At 53.5% G+C, this 17,712-nt stretch overlaps 1 protein-coding gene and 1 long non-coding RNA gene across 3 annotated transcripts in view; one reads left to right on the top strand and one right to left on the bottom strand.

Annotated features, from left to right (window-relative positions):
• Nucleotides 1-2,244: 2,244 nt before the first annotated feature.
• Nucleotides 2,245-5,230, bottom strand: LOC122233648. The gene is made up of 2 exons (XR_006211298.1): nt 4,470-5,230; nt 2,245-3,339 (listed from the first exon to the last, which is right to left on the bottom strand). It is a non-coding gene; the product is annotated as an uncharacterized LOC122233648 (long non-coding RNA).
• An 88-nt stretch (nt 5,231-5,318) lies between these two features.
• CDRT4 (CMT1A duplicated region transcript 4) overlaps nt 5,319-17,712 on the top strand; it is a 29,499-nt gene continuing 17,105 nt past the window's right edge. The window contains exons 1-2 of one of the 2 annotated variants that reach the window (XM_042966992.1): nt 5,463-5,550; nt 14,362-14,588. Coding sequence is in view for 1 of the 2 variants with exons in the window: in XM_015536953.2 (XP_015392439.2) it covers nt 5,334-5,550 (217 nt within the window). In the remaining variant the exon portion in view is untranslated. Of the gene's footprint in view, nt 5,551-14,361; nt 14,589-17,712 lie in introns of both variants that reach the window. The other variant, XM_015536953.2, reaches the window with a different exon arrangement.

Raw genomic sequence — 17,712 nt, 5'->3', positions numbered from 1 at the left:
CGACGGAGCCACCCAGGCGCCCCCAAATTCAACACTTGCGAGCAGGCAGTCACCCTCCTTCATGAATTAGGCTCATTTGTTTGGGACATTTATGTTCCCAGCCTGCTCCTTGTGGCCCTTGAGTTCTGTGCCCCGCTGTGGAAGATGGCCTTTGACCTGGAGCTTGAAGTCTGGATCTGAATTAACCAGACAGGAGGCAAAAGGGGGCAGGATGAGGGGGTGAGGATTTCTTATTTACTTACTCCCAAGTAGACAGTCCCACAACATGGATTAGTGTCACATACTTCCTTTTAAGAGTTAGTTTTTTGGGGCGCCTGGGTGTCTCAGACGGTTAATCGTCCGACTTTGGCTCAGGTCATGATCTCACGGTCCGTGAGTTCGAGCCCCGCGTCGGGCTCTGTGCTGACAGCTCGGAGCCTGGAGCCCGCTTCCGATTCTGTGTCTCCCTCTCTCTCTGCCCCTCGCCCCCTCTCAAAAATAAATAAACATTAAAAAAATTTTTTTTTTCAATTAAAAAAAAAAAGAATTCGTTTTCCCACAACAAAGAAGTCATGCAGGCACGTGGTAAAGCAAAACTGCAGAACCCAAAGCAAGGCTCCCATCTTGGTCTGTGGTCTTCCTCTCTCTCCTTGGCTGCCGTCGGAATTTTGGAATTCCGCAGCCCTCCAGAAGCCGATCACCCGTGCGGATTCAAACATTTACACGCGCGTGGATCCCCTCTCCTCCTTTTGGCTTTTCTTTGAAAAGGGCCACGCTTTGAAAACACTTTTAAAATAAAAAGTGAGGGGCGCCTGGGTGGCTTGGTCGGTTAAGCGTCCGACTTCGGCTCAGGTCATGATCTCACGGTCCGTGAGTTCAAGCCCCGCGTCGGGCTCTGGGCTGATGGCTCAGAGCCTGGAGCCCATTTCAGTTTCTGTGTCTCCCTCTCTCTCTGCCCCTCCCCGTTCATGCTCTGTCTCTCTCTGTCTCAAAAATAAATAAACGTTAAAAAAAAAAAAATTAAAATTAAAATTAAAAGTGAGGGAAAACCCACAAAAAATGAAAACACAGCCCAGAACCCTGTGGTTTTGTTTTGGTTTTCACTTTTATTACAGAAGTTTTTGCAGAGTACAAACGAACAGAGACGCGAGCACAACGAACCCTCGCATACCTCCCATCTGTGCCTACAGTGAACTCCCTTTTGCCCATTGTTTTTTTCATTCATAACCTGTTTTCTTTGATTTTGCTCGTTTTCCCTTGGGGTTGGAGTATGTTAAAGACCTTGCCGTTTTTGCGTAAATATGTGTTGTGATCGTTGTGTAGAGAGATTTGCCTCGTTCGTGGAAACAGAGATGTAAAATGTCCATTACGTGGATATTCCATATATTAAAAAAAATCTTTTTTAGGTTATTTACTTATTTTGAGAGAGAGGGCGAATTTGAGCAGGGAGGGGTAGAGGGAGGGGGAGAGAGAGAATCCTAAGTAGGCTGCGCATTGTCAGCGTGGAGCCTGATGTGGGGCTCGAACTCACTAATCGCGAGGTCGTGACCTGAGCTGAAATCAAGCGTCTGACGCTTAACGGACTGAGCCACCCAGGCGCCCCTGCGTATCCCGTATTTTAATCCACCCCCCTTCCTCCTCTTATATCAGCATTGAGTTCGTTTCCAGACTCTTGACATTATAAACAATGTCACCAAATGCATTCAGTTTCAGGCCATGATGTCATCATTTGACCTTACCCATTCTCCTGCCTGGGAAGTAGCACTGAGTGGCAGAGTTAATATTCCCCACCACTAGCCGGAGGGTCCGTACATGGTTCAGTGGAGAAGACATTTGCGTTACATTTTGCCTCCCCACTCCCTGGGTAGTTTTATCAGTTAGGATTAGGTTCAACTGTGAGTGGCAGAAGATCGCAAGCAGTGGCTGAAGCCAGATAGAGGTTCATTATAGAAGTTCGTTTCTGTCTCACGTGAAAACCTTTACGTACTGGCTCCAGGGTGGGAGTGACCCTCCACGGTGTCAAGAACTCGAGCTCTTTTTACCTTGTTCTCCTGTGAGTGGTTTCCATTCCCAAAGTCATCGTATGGTACAAAGTGGCTGCCCTAGCTCCAGCTATCGTGCCTGTATTCCAGGCAGCGAGAAAGAGGAAAGAAAAGGAAAAAGCACACTTCTCCTTTAGGCGCCTTTCCTGAAAGTTGCACATATCACTTCCACTTACGTTTCATGGGCCAGAACTTAGTCGCCACGGCCATCTGGTTGCAAGGGTGGTGAGAAAGGCAATCTTTATTTGGGGTGAATGTGACCTCGGCTACAAATCAGATGTAGGCATTTCACTGCTAGTGTGTGAACAAGGTGTGGTGGGGGCTGCCAACGACGCCTGAAGGGAGATCAGGAAAGGCTTCCTAGAGGAGGTGATACAGGAATTTGCCTAAGACAGGCGAGGTTTGCTTTTTATGAGATGAAACAGAATAAGCTGGGCATTAACGGGAAATTCGATTTAAAAACTTGAAGTTGTTCCCAAACCTTTCTCATTTTCTAAGAAGTTCTGTATTGAGTCCATGGCAAGAGTTAACTACCCCAACTGAGGAATTATTTGTTGCGTGGATGAGTGAATGAGTGAGGAGAGAGGGTTGTGAATGACTCCCAGCGCTCTGACCCTGGGGGGATCCTGGGGCAGACCTTCTTTTCTGAAGGTAGCCACGATCATCCCTCTCGCCTCACGGGCCCTTCCGCAATTTGTCCTTGTCGCTCCTCCGGAAGGTGGGATCTATCGCACGACCCCTGGGAATCTGGGCAAACGCTGTGGCTCCTTTGGCCCACAGAGCCGGGCACACGTGATGCTGCGTTAATTCTAGAAGAAGCCCTTAACTGGCCTTGTGGTTTCCACCTCCTGCTTCTCGTGACGACCCGGCTGGTGAGGAGCCCGAGTCACATGGAGAGGCCTGGAGGAGGAGACCCCACGGAGAGAGAGACAGAGAGACAGAGAGAAAGAGAGAGAGGAAGGGAGAGACTAGGGCGGGTCAAGATGCCAGGCAAGTAATAAAGAAGTTAGTTTTCTTGGAAATGGACCTTCCAGTCCCGCTGCCCTGGCTGATGCCACGTGGGTTGGAGAACCGTCCCGCCGAGTCCTCCTTGGATTCCAGACCCACAAGTGCTCACGTGAAATAAATGTGGTTTGTAGCAGAGCAACGGATCTCTGGAAACCCGCCTTGAAAGGCTAGGCTATGGAGCATGCTGGGCTGTCCCTGGCAGAGCCCCATGACGGAGGGCCAGTGGAGGACATCTGGGGTGCGCTGACGGGGTGACCAAAGCCAGCCGTGGGCGTAAGTCTCGTGTGGCCTCCGTCAGCCACCAGCCATTCTGCACGGGGAGAGAGAGGGCTCCTTAGAGGCACTATTTCACGTTTTAGATGCGCCCAGAACTAGCCTGTCAGAAAAACAGCAAGGGAGCTCTCGGAACACATCTAGGCTCCTATCAAAAGGACTCAGGAACCCGCTCGAAAAGGTCCAGACTGGCCAGAGAAGAGACAATGTGAGCCTTCGTGAGGACAAGAGCCGGGATGGGCCTCGCCCCTCCCGGGAACTCCTCTCCCCGCCATGACACGAGCCTGCCTTGACTGCCCATGAGCCGGAGCCCCGCTCGGACCCTTCCTTTGTCTCTGTCGTTCTCCAAAAGGCTTGCTCTGTCTTCTCGATCCTCCCTTCTCTCCAGACGCCAGATCGGCACGTCTTTCCCACCCCGTGACTCCCACAGCGGTGGGGCCATGGCCCCAGCCTCTCCTCGGGCATCATGGAGGCCACTCCAAGCAAGGATGGAGTGCGTTGGGCCTGGCAGTTCGGAGGGGCTGTAGGGCATGCATGCGCAGGGAAGGAAACGAGGTCTAGGCCCGTTCCGTCCTGTCTCCTGGTGAGTCCGGGGAAGACGGCGGGCGTCTTTGTGTGCAAAGGCCAGGAGCAGGGATGGGTTTGGAGTGCGGGGGATGGCCGGTTGACCTACCCCACGGTCTGGCAAGAACCTCCAAAGGAGAAGCCTTTAAAGCTTTTGGCAGCTTGAAGGGGTTGAGTTGCTGGTAAGCCCAATGCCGCAGGTGACCTGGACTGGAGCCCGGATGGGAGCCAGATCTATTTTCCTCCCACAGGACCTGCCTGGCCTTTGTCGGCTGTAGGGAGGTGCATTTCCCCCTCCTCTGTGGGCAGCAAATTCCCCACGAGTCAGCAGGAAGTGCCTCTGGGCTCACCCACCGGCTTCTATTGGCTTGTGAGATGGACGAGCCAAGTGAGTGTGCAAGGCCTCTGTGCCTCCCTGGGGCCCACCAGCCCGGACACGCCCGCGGGTGTCCCTCAGTGTACCTCACCAGCCTGGTCACTGGCCCTCCTTGTCACCTCCCGACATCCAGGTGCTGAGCATGGGCTCCTTCCCTTCATTCAGTGGAGAATAAACTAAGGCACCTGGGGTCAAGGCTTAAGACTCTCGGTCCCCTGTGCACGTACCCCGTGCTGGGCACCGTCCTCAGGTTTTCACGCGCTAACCGGCCCAACGTCCGAACTCTGTTGCACGGACCCAACAGGTACGTTCTACTATTTTACTCCCCGCTTCACAAATGCAGAAACCGGGGCGCAGAGAAGTCAGGCGAGCGACCCAAGGACGCACGGTTCCTCGGTAAGATAGCCGAGTCCCGCCTGGCTCCCAGAAGCTGTCCCAGGTTGACACCTGCAATGACCGTGCCTTGTGTCCCAGCCGGCTCTGACTCTCCCCATCCTCTTGGGATCTTGGAGGATCTTTCAGATTTGGGGTCACGGGTGAGGCTAGAAGGTGCGTCCCCAGCCCGCTGCAAACGTGGTCGGGTCGCCGGAGTGGCGGAAGAGGGGCCGATTCCAAACAGCTGCTTGGTGACAACAGTTCTCTCCTCCTGTTCATCCGGAGAGCATTTCGTTTCACAAGAATGCTGTAAGGGGCTGGCCGGAGAGGGCTCCCCGCCCGCGTCAGGTACTGATCAGAAACTCCGGGCTGGGACCAATAACGTGCTGTGTCTTCATAAGCTCTAGATGATTGTTGGCCGTAAGGAAGCTGACCGTTGGTCTCATCCGTCCCTGCACCTGTCCAGGGGTGGCACAGAATAAGTGTGCGTTACAAAGAGTGAGATCAATAGCTCGTCTGCTGCTCTGCCATCCGAGACCTCAAATGAGACCGTGGACATAGAGTGCCTGATTGAAGGCTCAGCACACAGTAGGCCTTCACTAAGGGGGGGCAGGAAGGATTGTCCCGGCACCAAGGTTGGAGGGCTGCGCGCTGGGAGCCGGTGGGGCTCGCCGAGGAGGGAGAGAACCAGGACGGAAGATTCAAGGTTGGGGGGCATGACGACTGCTGATGTCACAATGCCCCCATTTGCCTGGATGTGTCGGGCTCCTGGACCCCCCGAGGGTGGCAGAGGGGATGGCCGGCAGCAGCGAGAAGATCACCGGGGAAGTGGAATCCAGGACCAGGGGGACATTTGCGGACCAGAAATAAGCACGGGGCAGAAGAAGCACCAAGATACTGGCAGAGGCATGGGGAATCACCGAGACCTGTCAGGTACTGGTCCGGGTGGACCGGCAGGTGTCCCTGATGGGGAGAGTCCAGGGTCCAAGTGAAAGTGCACACCCCCAGCTACCAGGAGGGCACGTCCTTCACAGGAGCCCCCCCCGTTTGTTTGCGGGTTCCCGGGGCATCAGGCGGTCGTTTCCTGGAGTGGCCTCAATTCTGGTCCCACGGCCTCCCGGGGACTCTGTCCAACGTACTGATGTCCCAGCCCCACCGCTCAGACCCTGATTCACTTTGCAGAGGGCTCGGGCACGGGTACATTTAAAAAAAATGGTCAGGTGATTCTACTGTGCTTTCAGGGCGACAATTCTACTTAAACAAGAAAACAAAACGCACACACACACACACCCCTACACGATCCAGCTATGTCTTCTAATGAGCAGCGGGGGTCGCGTGTCGTGTCCCCCCAGAGATGCTCAGACTCTGGACAGAGCTCAACACCAAGAGAATGTTAAGCTAGGACTGGTAAAGTCATGAAATTCACTATCAGGAATCTATAGGCACCGGGGCGCCTCCGGGGTGGCTCAGCCGGCTGAGCGTCCGACTTCGGCTCAGGTCACGATCGCGTGGTTCGTGAGTTTGTCCTGCGTCAGGCTCTGTGCTGACAGCTCAGAGCCTGGAGCCTGCTTCGGATTCTGTGTCTCCCTCGCTCTCTGCCCCTCCCCTGCTCACGCTCTGTCTCTCTGTCTCTCACAAATAACTAAGTGTTAAAAAAAAATTAAAAAAAAAATAAATAAAAGCAACACTCAATAAACCTTATGACCGGTGAAGGCAGCGCGGTGTAGACGGGGTAGTGAGGAGAAAAGGCACCTTCTGCTGGGCCCAGCACCCAGGCAACCACCCCATCGTGGTGTTGCTAGAGGCCACAGCCCCAGAGGCCCCTCCGTGCCGGCCTCTCTGGTTCTACGCTTGATCTGGCTACACTGCGTCCGTCTGAGAAAAGCCGAAAGGCAAGAATATGAGAAGCCAGAGTTCTTGGGTTCAAATTCAGACCCTGCCGCTTGTCTGGGGGAGAGCTGCTGACTGCGTTCAGACAGTTGGTCCCTGCATGCTTGGGACCCGGGGTCACAGCCTCCAGACCCCCTGGCGGGCACTTTTCTCCCTCCGTTTTAGCGGACGTTACTGCAGGGATGCCTCCCCCGTGCTTGACGCCTGGGCCTGTGCAGGGCACAACGGTGGCTTCCTCCCCAGCTGAGCAATGTTCAGGCCCCGCAAAGCCCGGGTCTGCTCTGGGTGTGACAATTGTAGAAGGCTTGCTTTGGTCCTCGGGCTGAGCAGTGGACGGCCCTGGGCTTCCCTCCTCGCTCCCTCTGGTCAAAGCGAGAGCCCCTTGGTGCCATATTGGAATCGGTCAGTGCGTGTCTGTGTCTCCATGTACGTGTGTCTGGGTGTCTGCGTGTCTGAATGTTTATGTGTGCACACGTGCCTGTCTCTGTGTGTACGGCCTGCCCACCCACGCCTCCCGGAGTCCCCAATCGCTGTGCCTTCTGCTTACGTGTCACCCCACGGGCTCCTTCCTGCCCAGAGGTGGTCATGGAGCTGTGAGGACAGACGCCAGGCTGCAGAAACTTGGGGGGGGGGGTGAGGAAGAGGGCAACAGTTAGTACAGGCCAGTCCCTGGGGAACTGTGGCCGAGAAAAGGAGCAAAACAGAAGTCAGGGAAGCTCGGGGTCAAGGGAAGAATTTGTTAGAGACGGGGAGATGCGGGTTGTTTGGACACAGAAGGGGAGGAGCAGAGGAGAGGGGCAGTCGGGAAATGCTGGCGGGGAGGCAGGCAGTGGGGCTGGATCGGAGAGGCTGAGGAGGGTGGGGCCGGTCCCAGGACTTGTTTCCCGGCCCCGAGGCCATGCGTACCCCCAGCGTCTAGTGCCGTCACCGCCCCCGGAATGAGCGCTCACCTGCAAAGGGGCGGACGGAGGCCAGCTTTGCCAAGGCAGCAAGCACTCAGTGGGGTGGCGGTAGTGCTCGCGACCTCCCGCGGGTCCATACCCTCAGTTCAGCCCGGCCAAGTCCAGCCAAGTTCACGCCTGGGCTGGGAGCCCGTCTCGGTCTTTGACGGGCTCGGGATCCTCGAGGACACAGATGTGTCAGGTCTCTCACACCTGAAGGCTTGCCTGGCTCCTGGGTCTGAACCTCTGCCTAGGCCCAGCCCCAGCTCCGTAGCCATCCAGTCTCCCTCTCTGTGCCCATCCCCCTCCTTCACCTGCCCCATGCTCGCCTCCGTGCTCATCCCCAGGCTCACCTCCATGGAAATCCCCATGCTCACCTCTGTGCTCATCTCCGTGCTTGTCCCCAGGCTCATCCCCAGGCTCGTCCCCAGGCTCATCCCCAGGCTCATCCCCAGGCTCATCTCCAGGCTCATCCCAGGCTCGTCCCCAGGCTCATCCCCAGGCTTGTCCCCATGCTCATCCCCAGGCTCATCCCCAGGCTCATCTCCAGGCTCATCCCCAGGCTCGTCCCCAGGCTCATCCCCAGGCTTGTCCCCAGGCTCGTCCCCAGGCTCATCCCCAGTCTCATCCCCATGCTCATCCCCAGGCTCATCCCCAGGCTCGTCCCCAGGCTCGTCCCCAGGCTCGTCCCCAGGCTCATCCCCAGGATCATCCCCATGCTTATCCCCAGGCTCATCCCCATGCTCATCCCCAGGCTCATCCCCAGGCTTGTCCCCATGCTCATCCCCAGCCTCATCCCCAGGCTCGTCCCCATGCTCACCTCCATGTTCATCCTCAGGCTCATCCGCAGGCTCATCTGCAGGCTCACCTCTGTGCTTATCTCCAGGCTTGTCCTCAATCTTGTCCCCAGGCTCATCCCCAAGCTCATCCCCAGGATCATCCCCAGGCTCGTCCCCAGACTCATCCCCAGGCTCATCCCCAGGCTCATCCCCAGGATTATCCCCAGGCTCATCCCCAGGCTCATCCTCAGGCTCATCCCCAGGCTCGTCCCCATGCTCGTCCCCATGCTCGTCCCCAGGCTCGTCCCCAGGCTCGTCCCCAGGCTCATCCCCAGGCTCATCCCCAGGATCATCCCCATGCTCATCCCCAGGCTCGTCCCCAGGCTCATCCCCAGGCTCATCCCCAGGCTCATCCCCAGGCTCATCCCCAGGCTCGTCCCCAGGCTCATCCCCAGGCTCATCCCCAGGCTCGTCCCCAGGCTCGTCCCCAGGCTCGTCCCCAGGCTCGTCCCCATGCTCGTCCCCAGGCTCGTCCCCAGGCTCGTCCCCAGGCTCGTCCCCAGGCTCATCCCCAGGATCATCCCCATGCTTATCCCCAGGCTCATCCCCATGCTCATCCCCAGGCTCATCCCCAGGCTCGTCCCCATGCTCATCCCCAGGCTCGTCCCCATGCTCACCTCCATGTTCATCCTCAGGCTCATCCGCAGGCTCATCTGCAGGCTCACCTCTGTGCTCATCCCCAGGCTTGTCCCCAGGCTAGTCCCCAATCTTGTCACCAGGCTCATCCCCAGGCTCATCTCCAGGCTCATCTCCAGGCTCATCTCCAGGCTCGTCCCCAGGCTCATCCCCAGTCTCATCCCCAGGCTCGTCCCCAGGCTCATCCCCATGCTCATCCCTATGCTCATCCCCAGGCTCATCTTCAGGCTCATCCCCAGGCTCATCCCCATGCTTATCCCCAGGCTCATCCCCATGCTCATCCCTATGCTCATCCCCAGGCTCATCCCCAGGCTCATCCCCAGGCTCATCCCCATGCTTATCCCCAGGCTCATCCCCATGCTCATCCCTATGCTCATCCCCAGGCTCATCCCCAGGCTCGTCCCCAGGCTCGTCCCCACCTCCGTCTCCAACTCTGTGCCCATCCGCATTCGTAACCCCAACCCCACGCTCATTCTCGACATCTTCCTGTCTATACAATTCCCACTTTGCCAGAGGACAAAAGAGGTCAGTAACAAGCCCAAAGTTGTACCGCTGGCTAGCCAGATCCAGCACTCGAACCTGACACCATTGGAAACCAATGGTCAGGCTCTGAACTCCCACGCCACACTCCGGCATGGCATCGGTCCCCGGGTCCCCGGCCTCTGGCCCTTGTATGACCTCTGACCGGATTGCCCGCTTGACCTCCTGACATCACTTTGCCGGCTCCTGACTTGGTCCCGATCGGTTCAAACTTCAGCCAGCCTGTGCGTCTCAGCTCAGTTGTACCAGCTACTGGCCCCTGGCCGGACCCTTAGCCCTGTTGCCACCCCAGGACCTCATGGGGCTTCCCCACTCCCAGGTTTCCCCAGGCCACCACAACTCTGACGACAGGACGGACAGGCAGGTCGGAAGACAGGCTCAGAGGAGGGTGTCACGGAGGAGGTATTTCGGGTTGGAACGGGTCCGTTCACGTCCACGGCCTCCAGTCAATGGCGTGGTGGGTTCTCCACTGCAGAGAGAGAAGATGGGGAGGAGAACCCACGGCTCCACAGAGGGTGGGGCTTGTGGAACGTGCCAGGGCATCAGCGAGGAAACAATGATTTTGTTCCGGTTTCAGATGCTTGCTTTTGGCCGGAGGGAGACAGGGGCCAATTGGCTAATTATAGCCTGAAAGTCACTGGCTGATGGCCAGATCTCTTTTGATAGGTGCGGGCCACCGGCACTCTGTTCTTCTGCTAATTTCGCTGCTATTTCACTCACCTTCCCAAAGACCCAACCCTCCCCCACCCATGGCCGCTGGTTTTTCCAATACACTCGATCGTCTGTATCTTCTTCTGCCTCACCCCTGGGTCTGAGTCTCCTCACCGAGGCTAAAGAGAATCTTTCACACAGGCGCACCCCCCCCCCCCACGTCCACCCCACCCCTCCTTTTGGCAGCTTTTATTCCATTTCTGCCCGCCCCACCCCCACTCCCTTCCCCCGCCATCCTGAGATCTTAATTTTATTTCCTTATCCTTTATTATTATTATTTTTGAGAGACAGAAAGTGCAAGTCGGGGAAGGGCAGGGAGAATGTCAAGCAGGCTCCACACTGTCAGTGCGAGTCTGACGCGGGGCTCGAACCCACAAACCGTGAGATCATGACCCGAGTCAAAGTCAGACGCTTAACCGACTGAGCCACCCAGGTGCCCCTGATATTGTCTTTTGTGACGAGCCTCTTCAAGTCTGTATTAATTTTCTATTTTTGAAAAGATTTTATTATTATTTTTTTAATGTTTATTTTTGAGGGAGAGAGAAAGCGAGAGAGAGAGAGCATGAGTGGAGGAGAAGCAGAGAGAGAGGGGGGAACACAGAATCCGAACCAGGCACCAGGCTCTGAGCTGTCAGCACAGAGCCTGACTTGGGGCTCAAACCCACAAACCGTGAGATCATGACCAGACCCAAAGTCGGACGCTTAGCCAACTGAGTCATCCAGGCACCCCAGTTTTCTTTCTTTCTTTCTTTCTTTCTTTCTTTCTTTCTTTCTTTCTTTCTTTCTTTCTTTCTTTCTCCTTCCTTCCTTCATTTCTTCTTTCTTTCTTTCTCCTTCCTTCCTTCCTTCATTTTTCTTTCTTTCTTTCTTTCTTTCTCCTTCCTTCCTTCATTTCTTCTTCTTTCTTTCTTTCTCCTTCCTTCCTTCCTTCCTTCATCTTTCTTTCTTTCTTTCTTTCTCCTTCCTTCCTTCTTCTTTCTTTCTTTCTTCTTTCTTTCTTTCTTTCTTTCTTTCTTTCTTTCTTTCTCCTTCCTTCTTCTTCTTCTTCTTCTTCTTCTTCTTCTTTCTTTCTTTCATTTCTTTCTTTCTCTCTTTCTCTCTTTCTTTCTTTCTTTCTTTCATCTTTTTCTTATTGATTGTAGGGTTTAAAATTTTTTTAAAATACATTCTGGGGCACCTGGGTGCCTCAGTCGGTTCAGTGTCTGAGTCTCTTCTGAACTCAGGTCTTCATCTCAGGGTCATGAGTTCAAGCCCCACATTGGGCTCTGTGCTGAGCATGGAGACTACTTAAATTTTTTTAAAAAAACTTTTTAAATGCATTCTGTATACACACTCTTTTTGATTATATGGAGTACCACAGTCCATTTGGACGGACGCTTGTCTTTTCATGCTCTCAGTGGTATCTTCCAGTGAACAGAAATTTAACTTGAGGGGCGCTTGGGTGGCTCAGTCGGTTAAGCGGCCGACTTTGGCTCAGGTCATGATCTCACGGTCCGTGAGTTCGAGCCCCGCGTTGGGCTCTGGGCTGACGGCTCAGAGCCTGGAGCCTGCTTCGGATTCTGTGTCTCCCTCTCTCTGACCCTCCCCCGTTCATGCTCTGTCTCTCTCTGTCTTAAAAATAAATAAACGTTAAAAAAAAAAATTAAAAAAAAAAAAAGAAAAAAGAAATTTGACTTGAGGGGCGCCTGGATGGTTTAGTCAGTTAAGCATCTGACTCTCGATCTCTGCTTCGGTTGTGATCTCACTGTTTGTGAGATCGAGCCTGGCATTGGGCTCTGTGCTGACAGAGGGGAGTCTGCTTAAGAATCTCTCTCTTCCTCTCTGCCCCTCCCCTGCGTGCTCTCTCTCTCTCTCTCAAAATAAATAAACATTTAAAAAAAATGTTTAACAGTAGAAATCTTTTTCTACTCTGAGGGCATGGAGATATTTTTCTCTGTTATCTTCTAGAAGCTTTATTGTTTTACTTGCAACATTTAGAGGTATGACTCATCTGGACTTGATATTTTGGGTATTATGAGAAGGCAATTATTTTTCCATGTGGATCAAGTGATCTAGCTCCATTTAATGAAAATACCGTCCTTCACCCACTGCTCTGTGGAGCCATAAAGTGGATCTTTTCTGAGCTTTCTATTTTTTTTTTAATGTTTATTTCTGAGAGAGAGAGAGAGAGAGAGAGAGAGAGAGCATGAGTGGGGGAGGGGCAGAGAGAGGGAGACACAGAATCCGAAGCAGGTTCCAGGCTCCGAGCCGTCAGCACAGAGCCCGACGCGGGGCTCGAACTCACGGACCACAAGATCATGACCTGAGCCCAAGTCGGACGCCCAACCGACTGAGCCAACCAGGCGTAACCCGCCCCCCCCAACTTTGATATCTTTGAAACAATTGTACAAAGTATCTTTTTAGACATTTTATGCTTATGGCTGATGTTTAGAAATGCGAATGATTTTGATATGCTGTGTTTACATCAACCTTCTAGGTTTCTTTGGGTTTCTACCTATGTAATCAGGTATGCTAGTTGAAAACTCTGGTTTTAGAATCTGATTTTGTTTTGACTTTTTTTTTTTTTAACTAATCAATTTACGTAAAGTAGGCTCCATGCTCAATGTGGGACTTGAACTCACGACCCTGAGATCAAGAGTCCCTCGCTCTACCGACTGAGCCAGCCAGGCACCCCCTTGGTTTTCAATTCTAACCTCATCATTTACTAAACGTAGGACTTTGAGAACATTGCTTCATTTTTCTGAGTCTTGTTTCTTTTTCTACAGAGTGGTGATATTCTCTCATAGGCTTATAGTGAGGAATAACGAAACAAAGCACGCATCGTCTTGAGCCAGTGCTCACACACACTGGCACAATCCATTTGTGGTTTGTTAATACATTCCTCGCCCTTGATTTCCCCTTTCCCGTTTAACTCCATAGCTCTCCAAATTCTGGCTTTTACCCTGTCGTTTGACAGAATTGCCCTCAAAGGTGTGTTCCTAGTGTCTACTTTCGTGGACTGCCCTGTTTCAAATGCTGGTTTCAAGTCCCATCTGTTCCCCTGGCTGACTATTAATTCGGGATTTCCCACAACCCCTTCATCCGGTTCGACGCTTTCCCGGAAGGACTCCTAGAACTCAGGAGAATGCTTTACTAGGTTTACCAGTTTATTATAAAGGATACAAGTCAGGAACCGCCGCGTGAAAGAGATGGGGGTGGTTTCCGTGTCTTTTCCGGGCATGTCACCTTTCCAGTATGTTGATGTTTTCACAAACCTGGAAGTTGCCTGAACCCCATCACTTAGGAATTTTTATAGAGATTTCGTTAGGTAGCCATGATCGATTAGATCATTGGCCATTGGTGATTGAACTCAATTGCCAGCCCCTCTCCCTTTCACGGAGGTTGGGGGTGGGGCTGAAAGTTCGAACCCTCTACTTACCTGGTTGGTTCTTCTGGCCACCAAGCCGCCATCTTGAAGCTATCTAGGCTCCCCTACGTGTCATCTCATGAGTATACAAGAGGCAAATTCCAAAGGCTTCAGGAGCTTTGTGCCAGGCACAAGGGACAAAGATCATTTTTTAAAAAAAATTATACTACAGTCTTCTCGGCAGATACCTTCCCTTGGCTTCTTGAGACTACTCCCCCACTTTTCCTTCCTCTTGTCTGGGATCTCTGCCCAGTCTCCAAGTGGGCTTTTCTTTCCTCCTGTGCCTTAAGTCCTGATTTCTTTCCATGGTTCAGTTCTCATCCCTTTTCTCAACTTAACTTTTGACCTCATCTTTTATCAAATTTGTCTATCTGTAACCATGGCCGTTTTTCTTGGATACCAGGTTCATATGGACAGTGGTTCACCGGGCATGACCACCTGGCTTTTCTATAATGCCCCGAATGACACGAAGCAGGTTTCCCCAAGCCTGCTCTCCCTCTCTATTAATTCCATCCATCCCCTAACTCAGGGACCTGAGCATCACCTAGACCCATCTCACTCCTTCATCCCTACTGTTAGCTGTGGCCATGTTCTTTCCCTCATGTTTGTTTTCATTGCCATTGACTTGGTTCACTTTCCCACAACTTTTCCCCCCAGTTGGCAACACCAGCTTCACCTGGAACTTATTAGATTTGCACATTCTCGGGCTCCAGCCAAGATCTATTGAGCCAGAGACTCTGGTGCTGGTACCTGACAGTCTGTGTCTTACTGGGCTTTCTAGGTGATTCTGGTACCAGGGAAGTAGACTACTGGTCTTGCCCAACTCTACGTGGCAGGTCTGGCCCCAGAATGACGACTCACTGAAATGAAGTCAGTGCTGCCCCTGGATGTTATCCTGACCTTCCCAGGCTGGGTGAGACATCACTCCCGTCTCATGACACCTTGTGTCTCCTTTGGTTGTGACCCACCTCGTCCTGTAGTGGAACTGCAAATGGTGGCCCCGGAAAGGTAGGGATTCAGCCATATTCACCGTTCTCAGTAAGCGTTCATACAGTTTTGGGTCCTGAGATATATGTGGAAAAAGATAGACAAGTGCCTTTGTCCCATGGAACCGAAATTCTGAGAGGGCAGGCAGAAAAGAAATAGTAAACAAATTTAAGATAATTTCAGATGGTGGTAAGTGCTGTAATGAAAATGAAACAAGATAATGTGATGGAAGGGGGCTGAGGGCTAGTGTAGATAGAAAGCTAAGGAACGCCTTTCTTGGAAGGCGCCATTGAGTTAAGATCTAAATGATCAGAAGCCAGCTATGGGAAAATGTGTAGGGAAAACCATCGTAGGTGAAGGGATAGCTGGAATTTGGTGAGTTTGAGGGCAGAGAGAAGAGCGATGTGATTGGAGGGGGAGAGAGGGAGAGAGAGAGAGAGAGAGAGGCGGAGGCAAACTCCTAACTCCATGGTCAGAGTTTGTTGGGATTTCACTCCAAGGGCTGTGTGGAAACCCTCGGGGAGGGATGTGAGTACTGGTGTGTTTTGGGAAGACCACTCGGGCTGCTGTGTGTATAATATAAATCCTATGGAGACAGGAGTAGAAGCAGGGAGGCCAGTTTGGAGGCCACGTGAGTATTCCTAGTGGATACAGAAGCAACCCTGGGAACGTGTGTTTAATCACGTGGATCCTGGTGCCCACCTCCAAATCCTGGGCCCTCCACAAAAGGGGTGGCTTTGGGCAAGTGACTGAACCTCTCTGTGTCTCAATTTTACCCTCTGGAAGAGGGGATAAAGGACAGCACTTAACTCATAGGTTTGTGGGGAAGGCTCAATGAGTTAATATAGAAAAGCATGGGCAGAGCTCTATGAGTTATTATCATTATTACTGGTGGTTGTTCTCCTTGTAGCATGGAGGGAAAACAACGGGTTCAGGGTATTTCTACTGGCCGAGTTGACATGACTTGAGGATGAACTGGATCTTAAGGATGAAGGGGAGAAACGACTCCCTGGGTTTTGGCAAAAGGTTTAACACAATGGGGAGGGGCAGGTCTTGTGTGTGTGTGTGTGTGTGTGCGTGTGTGTGTGTGTTGAACAGGGTTCTGAGGCACCCCTAAAACATCCAAGAATAGATGCTTGGCAGGAGATTGGATGCATGAGTCTGGAGTCTAGGGGAGAGCTCAGGGAAGCCTGGAGACACACGTGTACGAGTCGTGGCGGAGTGATGGTGTCCCCACGGGAGAGCATGCAGACGGGGAAGAGAAGGACACCCATTAGGACAGAGCGCTGGGCTCTCAATCCTCTCCTGGACGGCCAACAAGGATTCGCTGAACCCCAAAGACAGCGGACCGAACAGCTGCCACGGAAAAGATCCCACCTGCTTCATGGCTCCTGAGCAGAGAAACGGCCCTTGCCTCTTCTTCACCATAAGGTTTTAGGACCCACCAGTGAAAGGGGACCAAGCTGAGGTGGAAAAAGCGTTTCCGAAGCTGGACTCAAACATTTCCAATGGCACCACGGTGGGGCACCGCTGTTTTTAATCCAGGAGCATGTTAACGCACCATTTCTAAGACTTTCCCGCGTCAGACCCGTAACCTTTGACACGAGTCTTTTCCCCGTTATCCATGGAGGTGCGGACGGATCAGATCAGTGGTTCTCCAACTTTCTCGCCCATCGGTGTTGGCTGCGGGCTGGCTAGAGGGCAGGTGGCCGAGTCCCGCCCCACAGTTTCTGATGCGGTTGGCCAGGGTGGGACCGGAGAAATTGCTGACAGGCCCCCACGCGATGCCATCACCGCTGGGGGCGCCGAGGTCCCTGGACCACCCTTGATAACCTCTGGTCCAGATTCCGTGCTCCCTGAAAGCAGCGATGGCATCCGTCTTGTTCACCTGGTTCGGTAGGAGGCACTCAATCCGTGTTAAGTGAGGGAATTAAATGCCCCTTCTGTGGATCCCTCCGGGCTTAGGAATGGGGCGGTCAGGGTCAAAGACAGGCTGTCCCCTGATTTGCTGTTGCCCCTAAGCTCCCCAGCAGCCCCACCATCCTCATGGAAGCCTCAGAGTTTTGGGTGGCCAAGAGCCATCAAGAACTCTCTGCGTTGTTCCCCCTCGAACCATTCCCGGCCCGTAGGTCTCATCCCACACATTGATTGTCGGAAAACTTTTAACAACTTGGTTCGTGCCCTCGTCTCCGTGGGTGGAGTTTAGGCAGAATTTGAGGCGGAGGGACACCGTGACACAAGTGATTTAATGTGTAACGTCTTTCTTGGATCCATTTAGGCGGCCCCTGGGTGAAGCCAGTCCTCCCTCTCCGCTCTCCAGGGCCAGGGGAGATGGGGTGGGGACCTGGCACAGGGCTTTGGAGGGATGGAATTAGTTAAGTCTCAGTCCAGGCGGGATGAACGCTGGTGGCCACATCCCACGGAGCTCACACGTCTTCTAGTTCGAGGCCCAGCACCCAGGCCGCGCACACAGAGCCTTCTTTCTTCGTCGAGGAAGAGTGCCCCTTTCACAGCCTGCCACAGGCAAGGGAAATGGAAAATCCCGGAGCATCCCGAGCCCCTCTCAATTTCCAAGGGCACTTCGCCTCTCCCAAGTTCAGGGACAGGACAGGGCGTTTGCATGTGGGCTGGGTCCTGTGGCGAAGCAGCAAGTTCTGTAGCTGGAGGGCTGCGGGCAGCACCGGCCGTGTCTGCCCGGGAGGGGAGAGGTCCCCGCCTGCCGACCGCCCAGCCTTGACCGTGTCGTAGTCAGAAAACAGCTCCGGAGCCCCTCCTGGCCCTCCTGGGCCACAGCCCCGAGCAGAGTAGCAGAAGCGATGGCTTTTCTGAGAAGCTGCTGATCTCAACCCTGCTGGCTGTACATTCCTGGATGATGAGGGAGGGATTCCAGTGTTTACTTTGAACAATGTTTTCCTGTGTCTGAACCGACTGGGTGTTAAATTCTTCCAGATTTCTGGCTCCGTGTTGCAAGTCCAACGGGACAGAAACAGGTTTACGGCAGTTGGCAGGGCAGCAGAAGCGGGGTCGGTCTGGGCACCTTCTGCGTCTAGAATTTCCACTCGGTGGATGGAAAAACCGTCAGTGCCAGCTCTGTGGGCTCGGCGCCTGGGAGGGGGGTTTGCTGTGGTCCCAGCTCGGAGCCTTG

The sequence above is a fragment of the Panthera tigris genome, chromosome E1 (assembly GCF_018350195.1).
Source record: "Panthera tigris isolate Pti1 chromosome E1, P.tigris_Pti1_mat1.1, whole genome shotgun sequence".
Classification (NCBI taxonomy): Eukaryota; Metazoa; Chordata; class Mammalia; order Carnivora; family Felidae; genus Panthera; species Panthera tigris.
Note: the sequence above shows the minus strand (reverse complement) of the source record. Positions and strands in the feature narration are given on the sequence as shown.